Source organism: Phascolarctos cinereus, unplaced genomic scaffold, assembly GCF_003287225.1.
Source record: "Phascolarctos cinereus isolate Bilbo 61053 unplaced genomic scaffold, phaCin_HiC Scaffold_4;HRSCAF=312, whole genome shotgun sequence".
Lineage (NCBI taxonomy): Eukaryota > Metazoa > Chordata > Mammalia > Diprotodontia > Phascolarctidae > Phascolarctos > Phascolarctos cinereus.
Genome location: NW_027555847.1, coordinates 680438476 through 680456087, shown reverse-complemented (window position 1 = coordinate 680456087; position 17612 = coordinate 680438476). Strand labels below are relative to the sequence as shown.

General features: G+C 49.0%; 1 protein-coding gene across 1 annotated transcript; it reads right to left on the bottom strand.

Annotated features, from left to right (window-relative positions):
* Nucleotides 1–5513: 5513 nt before the first annotated feature.
* MADCAM1 (mucosal vascular addressin cell adhesion molecule 1) lies at nt 5514–9835 on the bottom strand. The gene is given in 6 exon segments (XM_021008789.2): nt 5514–6060; nt 6204–6384; nt 6386–6663; nt 6984–7310; nt 8040–8351; nt 9678–9835. Coding segments are annotated over 6 exon segments (1359 nt in total). The 5' UTR covers nt 9784–9835; the 3' UTR covers nt 5514–5905.
* Between the last annotated feature and the right edge of the window lie 7777 nt (nt 9836–17612).

Genomic DNA, 17612 nt, shown 5'->3' with positions numbered 1-17612 from the left:
GAAAGCTGTTCCTGGTATGACGCTGTCACCACTCCATCTTGAGTGTGGGCGGAGGGCCCGCCCCTTAGCAACGGCTGTCCCCGGTTGCCAGGGACGCGGGCTCCGCGTGCTGCGCCTCCGACTTCTGACGCCCAGCATTGAAACCGGCCTGGAAGGCTTGTGTTAGTTTATTATTATTATTTTTTTTAATCTGCTCAGCTTCTTTCTGGCCTGAGGCTGGGACACGACTGTTCTGGAGGACAGAACCCAAATGCCTGTCCTGGAATCCAAGAGGGGAGTTGATGGGGAAGCAGCTGTAGGGATTTTGTATCCCCGCTTAGCGGTCCAGACAAGAGTTTCTGCTTTCCGGGAGCGTCAATTCCAGGAGCTAGACGCGGACTGGGAGACAGCCTCTACCTTTAGGGAGATTCATATATACAGAAATGATAGCCCCTGCCTCTCAGCAGCCCTAGATGGTGGGAGAGGAAGAGCCCTTTTCCTCAGGAAGCCTCTGGTAAGTGGGGTGGACTTTGTGAGAGCCCCATTTGTGAGAGACAGATAGCCCTTGCACTTGGGAGCCCCAGGTCTGAGGGAGATGTCCAGAATGTAAGAAAAGGGACACATAGGCAAACACTGAAGGAAACTTTTAGGGCAACTTCTCAGCAAATGTGAATGACTGTTGTGCAAAATATGAGCCTCCGAATGAATGAAAAAGCAATAAGTGCTTATTATGTGCTAAGCACTGAGAATTCAAGTACAAATTCAAAGGCAGCTCCACTATGAGGAGGAGTTCACATGCCAAGGCAGTGAGTGGTGGTCAGGAAAAGGCATCTTTATTTGGAAAGTTACAGGGATGGTGATGGCCTTGATTAGTGAGATGGTCAGGGAGAAAAGTGAATCCTGGCTGGAATCAGTCCTAGATGAGGTGGGAGCCTGAGAAAACCACCAGTCTACATACCCCCCTCCACAAGCACAAGTAATCCCATTCCAGCTTGTCTCCTTGAGCTGATTGCCCTTCTGGTCATCTCCACTTTCTCACTTATTTTCATCCTCTCTTCCTTTACTGGTTGCTTCTCTATTGCTTGCAGACATGACAGTGTTGCCTCCCATCTTCCAAAACACCCTCACTTGATCCATCCATCCGCAAAGGCTATCACTCCATGTCTCTCCTCCCTTTTGTGGCTAAACTCCTTGAAAAGGACGTCTGTAGACTAGATGTCTCCACTTCTTTTCCTCTCGTTCTCTTCCTAACACTTTACAGTCTGGCTTTTGACTTGATCATTCAACCCAAACTGCTCTCGCCTAAGTTACTGACGGTCTCTAGTTGCCAAATCTAAGAATCTTTTCTCAATCCTTAACCTTGTTGACCTCTCTGCAGCCTTTGGTTCTGTCCATCACCCTCTTCCCTTTAGGTTTTTGTGACACTGTTTTTTCCTGGTTTTCTTACCAATTGGACTGCTCCTTCTCAGACTCTTCTGCCAGATCTTTATCCAGGTCACATCCACTGTGGGCATTCCACAGGGTTTTGTTTTGGACCCTCTTCTCTTCTTCCATACTGTTTCATTTGGTGACTTTATCAGCTATCATAGATTCAGTTATTGTCTATGCTGATGATTCTCAGATCTACTTATCTGGCTGTAATCTCTCTTGCTGATCTCCAGTTTTGAATCTCCAACTGTGTTTTGGTCATCTTGAACTATAGGCACCTTGAACTCACCACGTCCAAAACTCAGTTAATTATCTTTCTCTCCAAACCTTCCCCTCTTCCTAACTGCCTCATCCCCATCCAGGGTCCCGCTATCATTCACCAAGGCTTGAAACCTCCATGTCATCTTTGGACTCACCATTCTCTCTCACTACCTCCCCCCCCCATCCAATCTTTTTTCTTTTTTTAGGCAATTGGGGTTAAGTGACTTGCCCAGGGTCACACAGCTAGTAAGTGGCAAGTGTTTGGTCTGAGGCTGGATTTGAACTCAGGTCCTCCTGGCTTCAGGGCTGGTGCTCTATCCTCTGCGCCACCTAGCTGCCCCTTAGCCAATCTTTTGTCAAGTACCTTTGATTTTACCTTTGTAACATTTCCCAAATGTACCCCCTTCTCTCCTGACATCAACACCACTAATACAGACTCATCACCTCATGCCTGGACTCTTGCCATAGCCTCCTGGCTGGTCTCCCTGCCTCAGTTTATCCTCCACTCACCTTCCAAAGTGATCTGCCTGAGTGAAGTCTGACCAAGAGCCCTTCCCACTCCCATCAAAGGCCTCCATATTCAATAAACTCCAGCAACTCTCTGTCACTTCCAGGATCAAAATATAAAGTCCTGTTTGGCATTGAAAGTCTTTCGTGATCAGCCCAGCCCCAAACCAACCTTTCCAGTCTTCTTAACATGGCCCACCCCCATTCCTGACCGCCCAGCACGTACACTATGATCTAGTGATGCTGCTTCTTTGCTGTTCCTTGAACAGAACACTGGGCATTTTCATTTGCTATCTTCCAAGCCTGCAACCTTTCCCCCCCTCATCTCTGCCTCCTGGTCTCCTTCAGTCTCCAGCTAAAATCCCATCTTCGACAGGAAGCCTTTTCTGATCCCCTTGCATTCCAGGGCCTTCCCTCAGTATCTTATTTGTACATTAGTAGTTTCCATGTTATCTCCTTCATTAGACTGTGAGCTCCATCAGAATAGGGACTGTTCTGTGCCTTTCTTTGAATACCCAGCACTTAGCGCAGTGCCTGGCCACTTAGCCGTTACTGGCATGACATGGCTAATTCTTCCAGGGCTCGGTTTCTGGTCTGTTTCAGTTTGGAATGGGAGGACACTCTGCCGGGGATCTATTGCCAATCTCTGGGAATGTGGTTTAGGTGTTAGGGTGCGAGACTGTGACAGAGATGACCTCTCAGTTCCCCGAGCACTCATTTCTGTACTGGAGGGGGCATCCTGTCAAGGTGCCCCGTTGCAGGGGATTTCTGCTGTCTGCCCCTCAGACTGGTGAGTTTCTGACAACAGTGGATGTCTCCCTGCTGGGCACTGAGAGCGTCAGATCTAGCTCACCGACTACTTGGGGGCTTCCTCTGGGCCAGGTTAGGGTCTCCCACTCAGAATGGAGACTCATTTAGCCTCTTGGGAAACTCAGAAGGAGCAGCCATTAGTTTGGGAAATTAGCTCCAGTTTTCTCCATCTTACCCTGTTTTTGACAACCTAAACTTTCAGGGATGATTGTGGCCTGTGGGAATTTTACTTCCTCCTCGGGTCATAGGCCTGGGGGGAGGAGAGAAAGTGACTTTGGACCGCTCTAGGAGAATGGAGTTGGGGAATGTCTCTCCTTCTGCTTTCCTGTTGACCAGGAGGAGTTCATGAATAATACTTGGTCATTCAATCTGACTCCCTTATTTTTAGGAGAAGTGGTCTTGCCTGTGGGTTCACCAGAAGGGCCCAGGCCAGCTCTGGGTCTCCTGTATTCTCTCCAGCCCAGGGCTCCCCCCAGCCAGCCAAAGGCTCCTACTCCTATTGCTTTGGAAGTACCTCATCACACATATGCTGCCTTGTACTACAAAGTGGTAGCTACAGCTCCCTACTTTGCTATAATGAGTCATCACTGAAATTAGAATGACTGGGTTTGGACCCCAAGAAGAGATATGAGAAGACACCTACCCTTCATTCTTTGTTGAGGTGGGGGACCATGGGGGTGAAGTGTTGCATGTAACTGCAGACTTCTGGGATAATATTGGTTAGTTTTGCTGAGCTATTTATTTTATTCCTCAATTTTAATCCTTTATTATAAAGGATAGCTCTCCAGGTAAGGGTGGTTGTGGGGATACATTGGGAAATACGTTGGGTAATGTAAAAACAAAAGATATCAATAAACATTTGGTTTAAAAGAAGAAAGAACTCCCACTAATGATAAGCCTTCCCTTTTCTTTGGGGTTCTGTGAAGCTTCCACAGCTTACAGTACATTCACACCCGCCTTGTGGTAGTTTTGGATGCTGACTTTATATCCTAACTGACTCTTCCTCTAGGCCTCAGTTTCCTCATCTCTGGGTAATTTGGACTTTCCTCCTGGCCCTTCTGCCAATCTTGGGTTATGCTGGGCTTGGGTAAAGAGAAGGAGGAAGGCAGCTACTCCAGTCTGAAGTCCCAGTGAAGGCCCAGCTGTACTCCAGATCAATCAACCCGACTGTCTCTTTTCCTCCTCCTAACTGGTCTTTTCTGACACAACCCCTTAACCCCATCAACTTCCCCAGGCCTCTAACCCCCTGCCCTCCCCTCCATCTTTCATGGGCTAGACCCCTCTACCTTGGAAATCTCTGACTCTCCTCATCTAAACCCTTCCCCTTTTCCTAACTTGTTTCCATCAAGGGCACCATTTTCTACCCTGTTAACTGTGCTTGAGACCTCAGAGCTGCCCTTGACAGTTCATTGTCCTTAACCCCCCACATCCATCCGTCGTCAGATTTTGTCCATTTCCCTCCTTCACAGGGCCGTGGCCCTAGCTGAGACTTTCAGTGCCTCTCCCCTGGACTTTTCCAATCACCTCCTTATCGATCTCCCCACCTCCAGTCTCTCTCTGCTCCACACATCATGCCCAAGGCTGCCAAGGCCCCCTTCTCCATGAGCAGCTTGGGCCACGTCACTGCCCTTCCTCAGGGCTTTCAGGGGCTCTGCCTGTGTGTCAGGAAAGCCACATTAGTGCCTCTGTGGAGGAAGGATTAAAATGGGGAGAAATTTCAGGAGAGGAGGCCCAAATAGGATACTGCTGCAATAGTCCTTCCTCCCCTCTGTCCTCTGGAATCCTCAGCTTCCTTCCGAGTTCTGTTGAGGCCCAACGGGAGGGTTCTCTTGATCCAAAGAGCTGGTCTTCCCACCCCCACCCCCAGTTGGTTTGTATTTAAGATTTTGTCTTCATGTACCTGTGCATCCACCCCCCTGCCCCCAACCTTGGAACGTTAGCTCCTTGTGGGCAGGGCCTTCGGGGGGTGTGTTTGGTATCACTGGGGCCCAGTACAGTGCCACGCCCTTAGTACTTATTGAATTCGTACAGGGGATCGTGGGGTCCTGGATCTGGAGGTGGAGGGGACCTCGGGGGCCATCTGGTCTAATCCTCTCATTTTACAGGTGAGGAAACTGAGGCCCGGGGAAGGAAGGAAACAAGGCTTTATTAAGTGCCTACTGGGTGCCAGGCGTTATGCTGAGTGCCTTAGGGATATTATCTCATCGGATCCCCACAATAATACTTTGTGGTAGATGCTGTTATTGTCCATATTTTACAGCTGAGGAAACTGAGACAGACAGCAGTTAAGTGACTTGCCCAGGGTCATACAGCTCATAAGTGTCTGAGACCACATTTGAACTCAGGCCTGGTGCTTTATGGACTGCGCCACCTAGGGCCAGTGACTTACCCATGTCCACACAGCTAATAAGCATCAGAGACAGGCTTTGAACCCTGGTCCTCTTCTTCTGCCTCCTTCTTGAATGTGGAGACACTCTTTCTTTTAAGGCCCCTCCCAGCTCTGACTCTCACTCAGCAAAAGCAGCAGCTCCACAGACAGACTAGCTCTTTATTGGTCAGATCCTTTGGGTGACCAGTATAGCTCCCCCACCCCCATCCCCACCTGAGAGAAGAGCCAGCTGATGTGAGTGAGCCCAGTGCAGCCCACCAGAGAGCACACCTGCCTGCAACCCTTGCCCACCCCCTTCCATATAGCTGTGGGGAGGCTGGTGGAGCCAGCTTCCAGGGTCCTCTGGCTGGCAGGCAGGCTCCCTTTGTCCAGTCTACAGACCCAGGGGAGGCACAGGCTGGCCTCATGGCTGGGGTTCAGGATGGGGGATAGCCTCTCCACTTCTTACACTGGCCTCGCAGGGACCAGGAATCTCACTCTGCAGCCTTGGAAGCTGGCAAGATCGAGAGCCTTGTATTCGACCAGGTGCTTTCAAAGCTGGGCCCCAAAGTTTTGGGTACCAGCAGAGTCCTGAGCCCTGAGCCATTTCCACAGGCGGTAAGACACAGAGGTCACAAGGATGAACCCCAGAATGCAGCCACCTGTCCATAGGGCTGCTGAGTTGTCCGGGTTGTCCACGTCAGGCACTGGGAAAGGAAATGGGGTTCTGTAAATGACCAGCCCCTCAGCCTGCCCAAGCTTGGCCCCTTCTCCCCGTCACTGTCCCACCTGGGCTTAAGTTCCCCACCAAGCCCCCTGGGCCCAGCCCCGCCATCCCTCAGGGACTCACAGACGGGCTTGTCCAGGTAATAACTCTCCTTCTGGCCCCCAGGTTCGAGTTGGCACATGTACGACCCCCTGTTCCAGGGCCCGGGATGCAGCAGGATTAGGGTGGCTTGGGCCCCAGCCTCCTGTCTCTGGTAGTCTTCCAGCCTGCCTGGGGCCTGAATCCAGTGCACAGATGCTCCAGGGGTCACAGTCTGCCTGGCATGTTAGCTCCAGGGTCCCTCCATTGATCCCCGGCACCCGGGACGGGAATATTTTGGGGAGGCAAGGTGAGCCAGAGCTGGGTTTTGAGGTAGGGGATAGTGAAGACCCAGGGTCCAAAGAGAGGGAGGAAACTGTGGTGTCAGGGATGCTGGAACTGTAACCCGTCACTGTAGACGCCTCTGAGGAGAGCAGAGCCAGCCCCACGGTGGTCTGTGGTGGCAGAGGTGTGCTTGGTTCTGGGGACAGCATCCTGGAAATGACTGGGAAAAGAAAGGGGGGGTTACTGCTTTAGGGAAGAAGGCTTCTCTTCAGCACCCCCTCCCTCAACCCTACTGAGTGGCTACTTCCTCCCCATCCCCCACTAAGAGAAATGGGGGGCATGGGTCTGCTTGAAGGAAGGAAGGACGAGAGCCTTTTCCAGAGGAAGGAAGGAGACGTCATCCTGCCCTAAGGGTCTCAAACCAGGTCAGGCAAATATTGTTAGAAGTGGAAACTCAAAAATTTGGGGGGAAGGTAGACATTTAGGGGAATGCTTCCAGGTAGGCCTGGGCTGGTTGGGGGGTGAGTGTGGAGGACTCACCAGTGATGGCCTGGCTATGGGTGAAAACCTGCCGCTCCAGCTTCATCTCCACCACGCAGCGGAGCTCGGGTCCCGGCGTCACCAGCTCTGCCGGCAGGGCCCAGCGTTCGGTGACCCAGTACACCTCCAGCTCCTCCCTGCTCTCTGCTTCCTGCTCCAGCCCCACATCCCCGTCCAAGGACTGCAGTCCCTCCAGCTTCTCATCGCCCCGGTACCAGGTGAAGGTCAGACTCTCATAAGGGAAGACCTCTCGGGCTGAGCAGACCAGTGTGGCCCCTTGCCCAGGGACTAGGGTGCTTGGGGACACTTCCACTTTGTCAGGAAAGGCTGAAAGAGTCAGTGAGGTTGATGAGGAATGGCCCTGGATTCTCTCTCTTATCTGCCCCTTGCCATTCTCAGTTTTTTTTTTTTGGGGAGGGGGGATGGGGAGGCAGTCGAGGTTAAGTGACTTGCCCAGGGTCACACAGCCAGTAAGTGTCTGAGGTCTGATTTGAACTCGGGTCCTCCAGACTCCAGAGCTCTGTGCAACTGTGGTGCCACCTAGCCACCCTTGCCACTCTTTTTAGTCTCTGTTTCTCTTTGGCTTCTTTTCTCTCAGTTCTGCCTGTCCCATAAAACATGAAATGTCAGAGTTGGAAAGGCCATAATGAATCAACTAGCCTCAGCCTTCTCATTTTACAAATATGGAAACTGAGGCACACAACCCTAACACAGTGAGTTGGGATAAGGGCCAAGTCTGCCATCTGTCTGCAGTGAACTGCTCAGCCTGGGTGACCAGCAATAATTAATTAACCTTTATGGTCATGCAGCACCTCCTCATTCCTGATCTGATCCAGTCTTCCCGACAACTTTATTAGGTCATAGGCTGGATTACCCTTCCCATTTTATAGAGGGGAAAGCTGAGGCACAGAGAGGAGGTGGTTCTGGCCCAGGGTCAACGCCAGGACCCCGCCGGCTGGTGGGATTTCTCATTGTTTCCTGCCTCTGGCTAGAGAGCAGTGCCCTACCGGAGCCCCTCCTGCCCGGCCAGGATTCTGGCTTCCGGATGGGACTTACCGTATACGAGCAGCTCCACAGTGTTCTGGTAGGTGCTGCCTTGGCATGTGCTGGCACACACCTTGACCCCGGCCATAGAGAGCGTGGCCTTGGGGATGGTCAGGATGCTGAGGCCTGGCCCTGAGGAGACGTGACCCAGGCTGGTGTCCAGCCCCTTCCACTGCACCACGGCCTCCTTCTGAGGGCACGCCAGAGAGCATCGGAGCTGAATGGAACCTCCGGCTTGGACCACCGGCCGCTTCGGCTCGACTCGCAGAGGGTTCTCTCCTTCCCTGGGCACCCCTGAGGAGGACAGGTAGAAGGGGAGGGCTTCTGGGGTGGGGTGGGGGCAGGGGTGTAATGAGATCACCTTTCAAGGCTGAAAGATCCTCTTAGCTGCCCCTGGGCTCAGGGCTTCACATCATAAGGTCATAAATTGGATTTAGAGCCCAAAGGGACTGGAGACATTCCATTCCAACCACTTCATTTTCTAGATGTGCAAATTGAAGCCCAGAGAAGAAAAGTGATTTTCACTAGGTCAGAGAGTCAAGATTCAATCCCCAGACTGAGGGTCAAATTGCTTTTCTCACACACACACACACACACACACACACACACACACACACACACACACACACACACACACCCCTTCCCAGGCATAATAGATGCTCACTAGCTATGGGACCTTGCAAAAATCACTTCTCACTAAGCCTCAGTTTCCTCATCTGTAAAATGAGGGAGTTGGTTGAAATGGCCTTAGTTCCCATTCATTTGTGGTTCTATGTTTGGGTTGTTAGCTTGGCTGCCTCCCTCATCCCCATCACTCCTCCTTCTGCCATCATTAGAGATCCTGAGCTGTGCCCCAACTCTACAGCCCCGGGGCTCCCAGACACTAAATTCATGGAACCATCTCACAGAATTCTGTAGCTTCAAGGGGCCTTAGAACATGCAATGTCAGAGCTAGAAAGAATGTTTGAAGATGGAAGATCAGAGCTGGGCTGTTTGGGAACATAAGTCTATGAGAACTGGAAGGGACCTTAGAACACAGAGTATGGAATGGCTGAGCTGGTAGAGACCTTGGAGATAAATGTATGAATGAACGAGCAAATAAAAATGTTCTATGAGCTGGAGTTGTGTGTGTGTGTGTGTGTGTGTGTGTGTGTGTGTGTGTTGTGTGTGTGTGTGTGTGTGAGATATGAGAGGTTCTGGAGGCAGTAAAGCCAGTGCAATGGATGGGAAGCTTGCTGTGGTCTGGGGCCAGCTAGTTAGAGTAGATAAGTTTGCACTCAATACCAATTAAGATATCTAAGCCCTAATTTTCCAGGTGGAGAAACCAAGACCTAGAGACGGGGAGTGACTTGGGATCATAGGATCAAGAACTTGCCCGGGTGTTAGAGATCAGTCTAATCTAACCCTCTCATTTCACAGATGAGGAAGCCAAGTATAGGAGAGGTTAAGTAACTGGCCTAAGGTCAGGAAGTAGCAGGGTTGGATTTGAACTCGGGTCTCCTACCTACTTCCTTTCCGCTACTCTGGGGTGACTCGCCGAGGGCCACAAGGCCATTTGGAGATAAAGGCAGTACTAGAACCCTGAGGACACCATCACTGTCCACCTCACTCGGAATCCCTGTTTGACGGGTCAGGAGACAGGGAACTTACCCCAAGCACCCTGGCCTTGGAGGAGGAAGTAAAGGAGGAGGAAGAGGTGGCTTCGGTGGGTGAGGAAAAGAAGGTAGAGGGAGAGAGGGAGGGCTGCTTCCTTCATAGCTCTCTCCCTCTGATGCAGCCACTTCACAGCAGCTGAGGTTCGTCTTTCCTTTCTCTTTCCGAGCCCCTTCTGGAGACCCCTCTTAAGTAGAGTCAGTCTAACCCCGCCTCCTTCTTCTTCATTAGACCCTGGAGGATTTCCAGTGGCTGGGATTTCTCTCGGCCGCAAGGTGGGACTCTCCTGAGTCATGGGGGGAGCTGATGAAGTGCTAAGTTAGGGAAGGGACTGATGAGGTCTCTCTCCTGCCCTGGAATGGCCTGTTTACAGTGGGGGTAGGGGGTGCAGGGAGCATCCTGGGGGAAGCCTGAGCTCTTAGAGATACCAGCTTGAGAAGATACAGCTTGCTCCAAAGAGAAGTCTCCTGAGCCCCCTCATGGTGGTGGAGGTGGGGGAGGGTCTTTTCAGGAGTGGTAAAGGCTGTACTAGGGGCAGGGCTCCCCCCCAGGCTAGGTAAGAGGGTCTCAGGGTATGCCTTCCCACTACTAAAGATCCTTCCTGTCCTCCCTTTCTTCATGGGCTATGGAGTAGCATTGGGTGCAGTGAGAAAAGCTTTGGGTCTATAAGTCTGTGGGTTCATGTCCCACTTGGATACTTATGCCTTTTGTGCCCAAGTCACTTCACTCCCAGGGGTCCCAGTTTCCTCATCTGTTACATGAAAGTGTTAAAGTCGTTTGCCTCTGAGGTCCCTGTGATCCTCTGAAGGGGGTGGCACAGTTTTGGGGTGTCTTTGCCCAAAGGGGAAGACTTTCCCCTCTCTGTGTCCAGTGTGGCTGTCCCTTCAAAGTAGAATTCCCAGAAGCCTTCAGCCTAAAAGGGCTGCATGATCAGCCTTGGGCCTGGTCACAACTCCCCTTGGAGATCCAAAGCCCAAAGCCAGGTATTCTTCTGTGGGCTTCAGTGTGGAGGTAGGAGGGCCCCAGGACCCAGAAAGGAAAGACCTGAAACCTCTTCTTCCACTTACTGGAAAGCTTCAGGGACTGTGTGGGAAGCGAGGTTTGGAAAAGATGATAAGGCCGAGGCTTACTGATAATTTGCCCACGTCAAGGTTTTTCAGCGAGTATCTGGAATTCCCCATCTTTCTTCCAGGAGCCTGGAGGTGGTTTTAGGCCTAGCCTCCCCCCTTCTCACCTTGTAACCCAGGCTCCAGAAATTGCTTCTTCCTGCCCTTGGGAACTTTAGACAAAGCTCTGCTCCCTCTTCCCAATTCATCCTTATCTGGCATCCTTCATCAGTCTTAAGAGCCATATCCCCTGATTCCCCCGTTTCTCACCCTCCTGTCATCACAAGGGTAAGGCTGGGTCTTATGTGGGCAAGCTCGGCAAATACTCATGCTGGGGGACAGCCTCACTGCCCAGGCCCCCACAGGCAGCCACAGGGCTTGGGAGTCAAAGGTTCTGGGTCTGCTGGGTGACTTTGGGCAAGTCTCTCTCCTTCCCTGGGCCTTAGCTTCCCCATCTGTAAAAGGATGGAGCTAGACTTGTCTGTCTCCACAGCCCCTTGTAGCTCTGACATGCTGTGTCCTATCTAAGGTTGATCTCAACTGACATCTAAAGACCCTATGACTCTTGAGGTCAAAGGGGCTTCAGCGGTCATCGAACTCAACCCCCTCATTTCACAAATGAGAAAACCCAAGTCCAGGGAAAATGACAGCCCCTAAAACTACTACATCTTAGGCTACATCAAGAGAGGCAGGGTGTCCAGAATAAAGGAGAAGACAGTCCTACTGGCCCTCTGCCCTTGTCAGATGAAAAAGGGGAAGGAGAAAGGGAAAGGAAGAGGCATTGATACAGTACCTACTATGGATTAGGCACTCCCTTGTCAGATGAAAAAGGGGAAGGAGAAAGGGAAAGGAAGAGGCATTGATACAGTACCTACTATGGATTAGGCACAGGGCTAAGTGCTTTTTACAAATGGCATCTCATCTGATCCTCAGAACAACCTTGGGAAATCTATGCTGTTATGATCTATGTTATGCTATGATCTCCATTTTACAGATGAAGGAGCTGAGGCAAACCAAGGTTAAATGACTTGCCCGTGGTCACACAGCTATAAGTGTCTAAAGCTGGATTTGAACTCGGGTCTTCCTGACTTCAGGCCTGGTGCTTTATCTCTAAAACTTATTGCATTCAATTGTGGGTACCACATTTCAGGAATGATGTTGACAGGGCTTTACCTCTGTCTGCCTCAGTTTTCTTATCTGTTAAATGGGGATCACAGGGCACCTGCCTCCTAGGGTTGTCATGAGACTCGATAATATTTGCAAATCGTTTTGTAACCCTTATAAAGCGCTCCATAATATTATATCTGCTTCTGTAGAGTGCAAACTTCTTAGGAGGCAAGAACTGGTTAGATTTTCTCTTATATCGTCAGCAGGATACCTGGAATGAAGCCAGCACTTACTGGATTCTGCCCTGAGGTCCCTTTCAGGTCTGAGGTTCTGTGAAGGGACTGACCCAGACTCATTCAGGGAGTAAGGAGCCGAGTTTCACAGCCAGGTCCTTAACTGCTCGGTCCCGGTTCTTTCTGCTGCCCTGCCCGTCTCTTCCAGCCCTGTCCTGCTCACGAATGCCCCTCCTTCCCAGGTTCTATCCATCTGTTCCATTGGCATTGCTAGAGATGGGCGGCTTCCCCAAGTTACTCCCTTTGCTGCTGTCCCCTCTGCGGGGTAGGGCTCTCCATTTTCCTGCATCCCCCTCAATCCGCCCCACTCTTCTCTTCCCTTAGTCCTCCTTGAGTCTTTTTTGGTTCCAGTGAAGGCTAAACAGGAAGCCAAACAGAAGGTGAAGGTCAGGAGTGGAGACCCCAAGGGTAATGAAGAATAGACAGAAGGCCTGGGGACATCCCAGCAGAGCAGGCTGAGGGGCTGGGGCGCTTCCCAGGGAAGCTGGATCCTTAACCCCAGTCCTCTCTGTTTATTGTTGCTCCTAACACACCCACCTTATCTCTGGCTCAGGAGAAGACTGAGGACGGTGATTAATGGGTTACTTCCCTCTTCAATTTCCTAGCTAAGTCAGATCTGAATCCCCAGTTCCAAGGCTCTGGCAACCAACTGCCCCCTCGTCCCCTGAGAGACTGAGGCCATAAGAACTTGGGGCATTGCCAAGCCTGCCGTTGAAAAATTCCTCAATGAGATCATGTCCTACTAAAAGGATGTATTTGATCCTTATGACACCCCTGACCAGTGGGATGGGTAGCCAGGAAGTCCTCCACCTTCTAGATTGGGAAATTTAGTTCTAGACAAGGTGGAGTGACTTGTCTGAAGTCACGAAGGAGGTCTTGGTGTGGCGTGGTACGGCACAGCGATAGCTAAAAGAGCCCTGGCCTGGAAGTCAGGAGATGTCCCCTTGGACGGAGTTACTTCTCTGGGCCTCAACTTGTCACTTCCAGCTCTGAGGTCCTTTGTACCATACCAAAATGTCTCCCACATCACCTCCCAGGATCACGGAATTTAAAACGGAAAGGAACCTTAGAGCATATCTAGCCCAGCCCCTCGTTTTGGAGTTGAGGGAAGAGGCACAGAGAGGGAAGTGACTTTGCTACAGTCACACAGGTAATAAAGTAGCTTACCTCAGATGTCCACACATAGCCTCTAACTCCAAATCAAGGGCTCTTTACACCATGCCCCATTGTCATCATTCCTGGGAGGAAGGGGCAGGGATGCTTATCTTGCTTTGAGACGCAAGAGCAATTGCTTGTAATTGGCCAATAGAGACAGGTACTGTGCTAAGTAATAGGAATAAAAATACGAGCAAAAAGAAAGACAGTCTCTGCCCTCCAAGAGCTTACATTCTAATGGGAGAAGATATAGGGGAAGGAGGATAAAAATAAGAATGGAAAAGTCTGGGAGTCAGGGGCTGAGCCAGGACCAAAGTGTGTGATCTCCCTCCCATGGGTACTTCTCAAATGGAAGTTGTGGGGAGTAACTCACCAATAGGAGGAGAAATGAATGAAAAAATGAAAAATATTTTATTGCGGGCTTTCTATGTGCCAAACAGTGTTCTAAGCGCTCGGCAAAAGCAAGATAGTTCCTGCCCTCAGTAAGCTTACATTCTAATGGGAGGGAGATCACACATAAAGGAGTGCAGTGGCTCTGGAAGTCCCAGAGCGGGAGAAGTCATGGGCTGCAGAATGTTGCACTGTTTTCCGGAAGCATCAGTGGGTTTGATTTTATTATTGTTCCCAGAGTAGGTGATGGAAAAGAGAGGGGTGCTTTGGCAGGCCTTATGGCAGGATGTGTGGAGAGAAGCGTGGTGGGGTCAGGGTGGTTTCTCCCCAGTCAGGACGGCACCTCCTGATTCCAAAGATGAATCTGTCTGAGGTCATGTGAGGGGTTTTAGCAACATCAGGGCAGAAGGCGAGAAAGATGGCTGTGGTGAAGAGGTCAGGACTGATTCCAATATATTATAGTTGCCACTGAACCTCTTGTCCTCGATTTCCTCATCTGCAAAATGAGAGATTTGGCCTGAATGTCCTTTATTGATCCTTTCCATTCTCAAGTCCTAGGATCCATCGCTAAGTAGAACCTGCCTCTTGCCACCACCAGGTGGCTCCCTAACCTTGCTTCGTCCAACCCTGAAATTCATCAGGTTATTTCATCTTTTCAGGACTAGGCTTTCTGTGTTTTCCAAGGTGATAAACATACTGATTGTCCAGACCTAGGGGAGACTCCCAGCTAACGCTGAGTGCTTGGGTCAGCTGGCCGAAGAAATCTGATTGAGAAATCAGTTGTCCTCTTCTCAAACCATTTACAGAGATCCAAATCCTCATCTCATCTCTGACCTCACCCCTATTCCCACTGAGGACCCACACATGTCAGCGGACACCTATCTACTTCCCTCTGGAGCTCCCCTACTGGCAGTTCCCTTCATGACCCCGTGACCAGCTTTGCTAATGCCTCTGCCTAGCCCAGGTCCAGCCTTCCCCAAGCTGAATGCCTTCCAATCTTCAAAACTCATCTCCAGGACATTTTCCTTGGTTAACCACACCTGACTCCATTACCCCATTATCCTCAGTGCTTACTGATTAGCTGGCACTGAACTTTATGTAATTGTCTTGTCTCTCGCACTGTCTCCTCTAATAGATGCTCAGCTCCTTAAGGCTGAGGACTGGGATGCCTTACACCAGAAACTACCCTTACCACCAACATCCAACAGGCAAATTAGGTACCTCTGTCCCCTTAGCTATAAAATGAGAGGAAAGACTAATTTACTTCCTTCCTTCCTAGGCTGAGAAATATCATGGGATCATTGAGTGAATGTTAGACCTGAAATGGATCTTAGAAGACTGTGGAGATAAGCCTCCTCATTTTAAAGATGAGTTTAACAGAGGGCTACAAAGAGAAATGGACAAATCAGTGACAAGAACCCAGGGCTTCCAGGTCTCAGGATAGGGCTCTTTCTATCACATCATACGGCCTCTTGGCCTGAAAATGATAATATATTAATTGGAAGTGTTATTTTTCCTTTTTTAATTTTTGTTTATTTTTTTTTGGGGGGGGGCTAGGCAATGGGGTGAAGTGACTTGCCCAGGGTCACACAGCTAGTAAGTGTTATGTGTCTGAGGTCACATTTGAACTCAGGTCCTCCTGACTCCAGGGCCGGGGCTCTATCCACTACACCACCTAGCTGCCCCTATTTTTCATTTTTTTAAAATGAGTATTTGTATACAAAACCTGATAAGAAACTGAAACTCTCTGGAAGTAAGTACCACACCTAGGAGGTATTAGATGCTATAGATCACAAACACTTCTGTGTTGTTTTGCTTAATGATTTTTTAAGAAGTATGTCGTTCTGGGAAATAAGATATACAGGAAATGGGGTATAGAAATCTGTCCTGCCCTACAGGAAAATTGAAGGGGAAGGGGATAAGGGAAGGGGGAGAGGGATAGAAGGGAGGGCAGACTAGGAGAAGGGGTATTCAGAATGCATGCTATCTTGGGGTGGGGGAGAAAATTTGGAACTCAAAATCTTGTGGAAGTTGAATGTTGAAAACCAAAAATAAATTAATTAAAAAAAAAAAAGAAAAGAATTATGTTGTTGTTCAGTTATGTCTGACTCTTCATGACCCCATTTGGGGTTTTCTTAGCAGAGATACTGGAGCAGTTTGCCATTTCCTTCTCCAGCTTATTTTACAGATGAGAACTGAGGCAAACAGGATTAAGTGACTTGCCCAGGATCATACAGCTAGTATGTGTCTGAGGCCAGATTTGAACTCAGGAAGATGAGTCTTCCTGACTTCAGGCTCAGCACTTTATCTACTTCACCACCCAGTTGCCTGTATTAAGAAGTATACTTTGTGGTTTATCAATATTGTTAAAAACAAAATTTATCCATCTTAAAAAATAAATCTAAGACTTATTAATCTCAATAAAACAAGTTATTATTGAAGAATTCTACCCCTCGTCAAGGGAGCACTGTCCTAGGCCCTCTCTGCTCTCTCTATTCTATTACCTCATCGTCTATGTAGATGACTACCAGATATGCCTAGTTAAGTCTCTCCTGAGCTCCAGTCCCACATCCTTACCTATTAGATGTTTCAAACTAGATGTTTCACAGGCATCTCAAACTCATTTTCTTTTCCTTCAGGTTTAATCCTCTTCTGAAATTTTCTTTCTGTGGAGGGAACCACACCCCAGCCATCCAGGTTTGCAGCCTTGGTGTTATGGACTCCTCATTCAGTTGCCAAATCTTGTCCCTATTCCACAACATCTCTCAGATTTGTCCCCCTCTGCACTTACACAGCCATCACCTCTTGCCTGCAGTATGGCAATAGCTCTTCTACTCTGTTTTGCCTCTCCCCACACCAATCCATCCTCCATATAATGGCCAAAGTAACATTCTTTTTTTTCTCTTTTCTTTTATTATTTTATTTTCCCCCAATTGCATGTAAAAAAACAATTCTTAATAGTCATTTTAAAAATTTTGAGTTCCAAAGAGTATGGCAGAAACTAGGCATAGACCCAAATCTCACACCATATACCAAAATAAAGTCAAAATGGGTTCATGACTTAGATATAAAGGCTGATACCATAAGCAAACTGGGAGAACAAGGAACAGTTTACCTATCAGATCTATGGAGAACAGAAGAATTCATGACCAAACAGGAGATAGAGAACATATGAAATGCAAAATGGATCATTTTGATTACATTAAATTGAAAAGTTTTTGCACAAACAAAGCCAATGCAACTAAGATTAGAAGGAAGGTAGAAAATTGGGAAAGAATTTTTACAACCAGTCTCTCTGATAAAGGCCTCATTTCTAAAACATGTAGAGAATTAAGACAAATTTATAAGAACACAAGCCATTCCCCAATTGATAAATGGTCAAAGGATATGAACAGAGAGTTCTCAGATGAAGAAATTAAAGCCATCTGTAGTCATATGAAAAAATGCTCTAAATCGTTATTGATTAGAGAAATGCAAATCAGAACAACTCTGAGGTATCACACGACACATATGAGATTGGCCAACATGACAAAACAGGAAAAATGTTAAATGTTGGAGAAGATGTGGGAAAATTGGAACGCTAATACATTGTTGGTGGAGTTGTGAAATGATCCAACCATTTTGGAGAACAATTTGGAACTATGCCCAAAGGGCTACAAAAATGTGCATACCCTTTGACCCAGCAATAGCACTTCTAGGGCTATATCCCAAAGAGATCAAACTAATGGGAAAAGGACCCACAGGTACAAGAATATTCATAGCAGCTCTTTTTGTGGTGGCAAAGAATTGGAAATTGAGAGGATGCTCATCAATTGGGGAATGGCTGAACAAGTTGTGGTAATGGCTGAGCAAGTTGTGGTATATGAATGTAATGGAACACT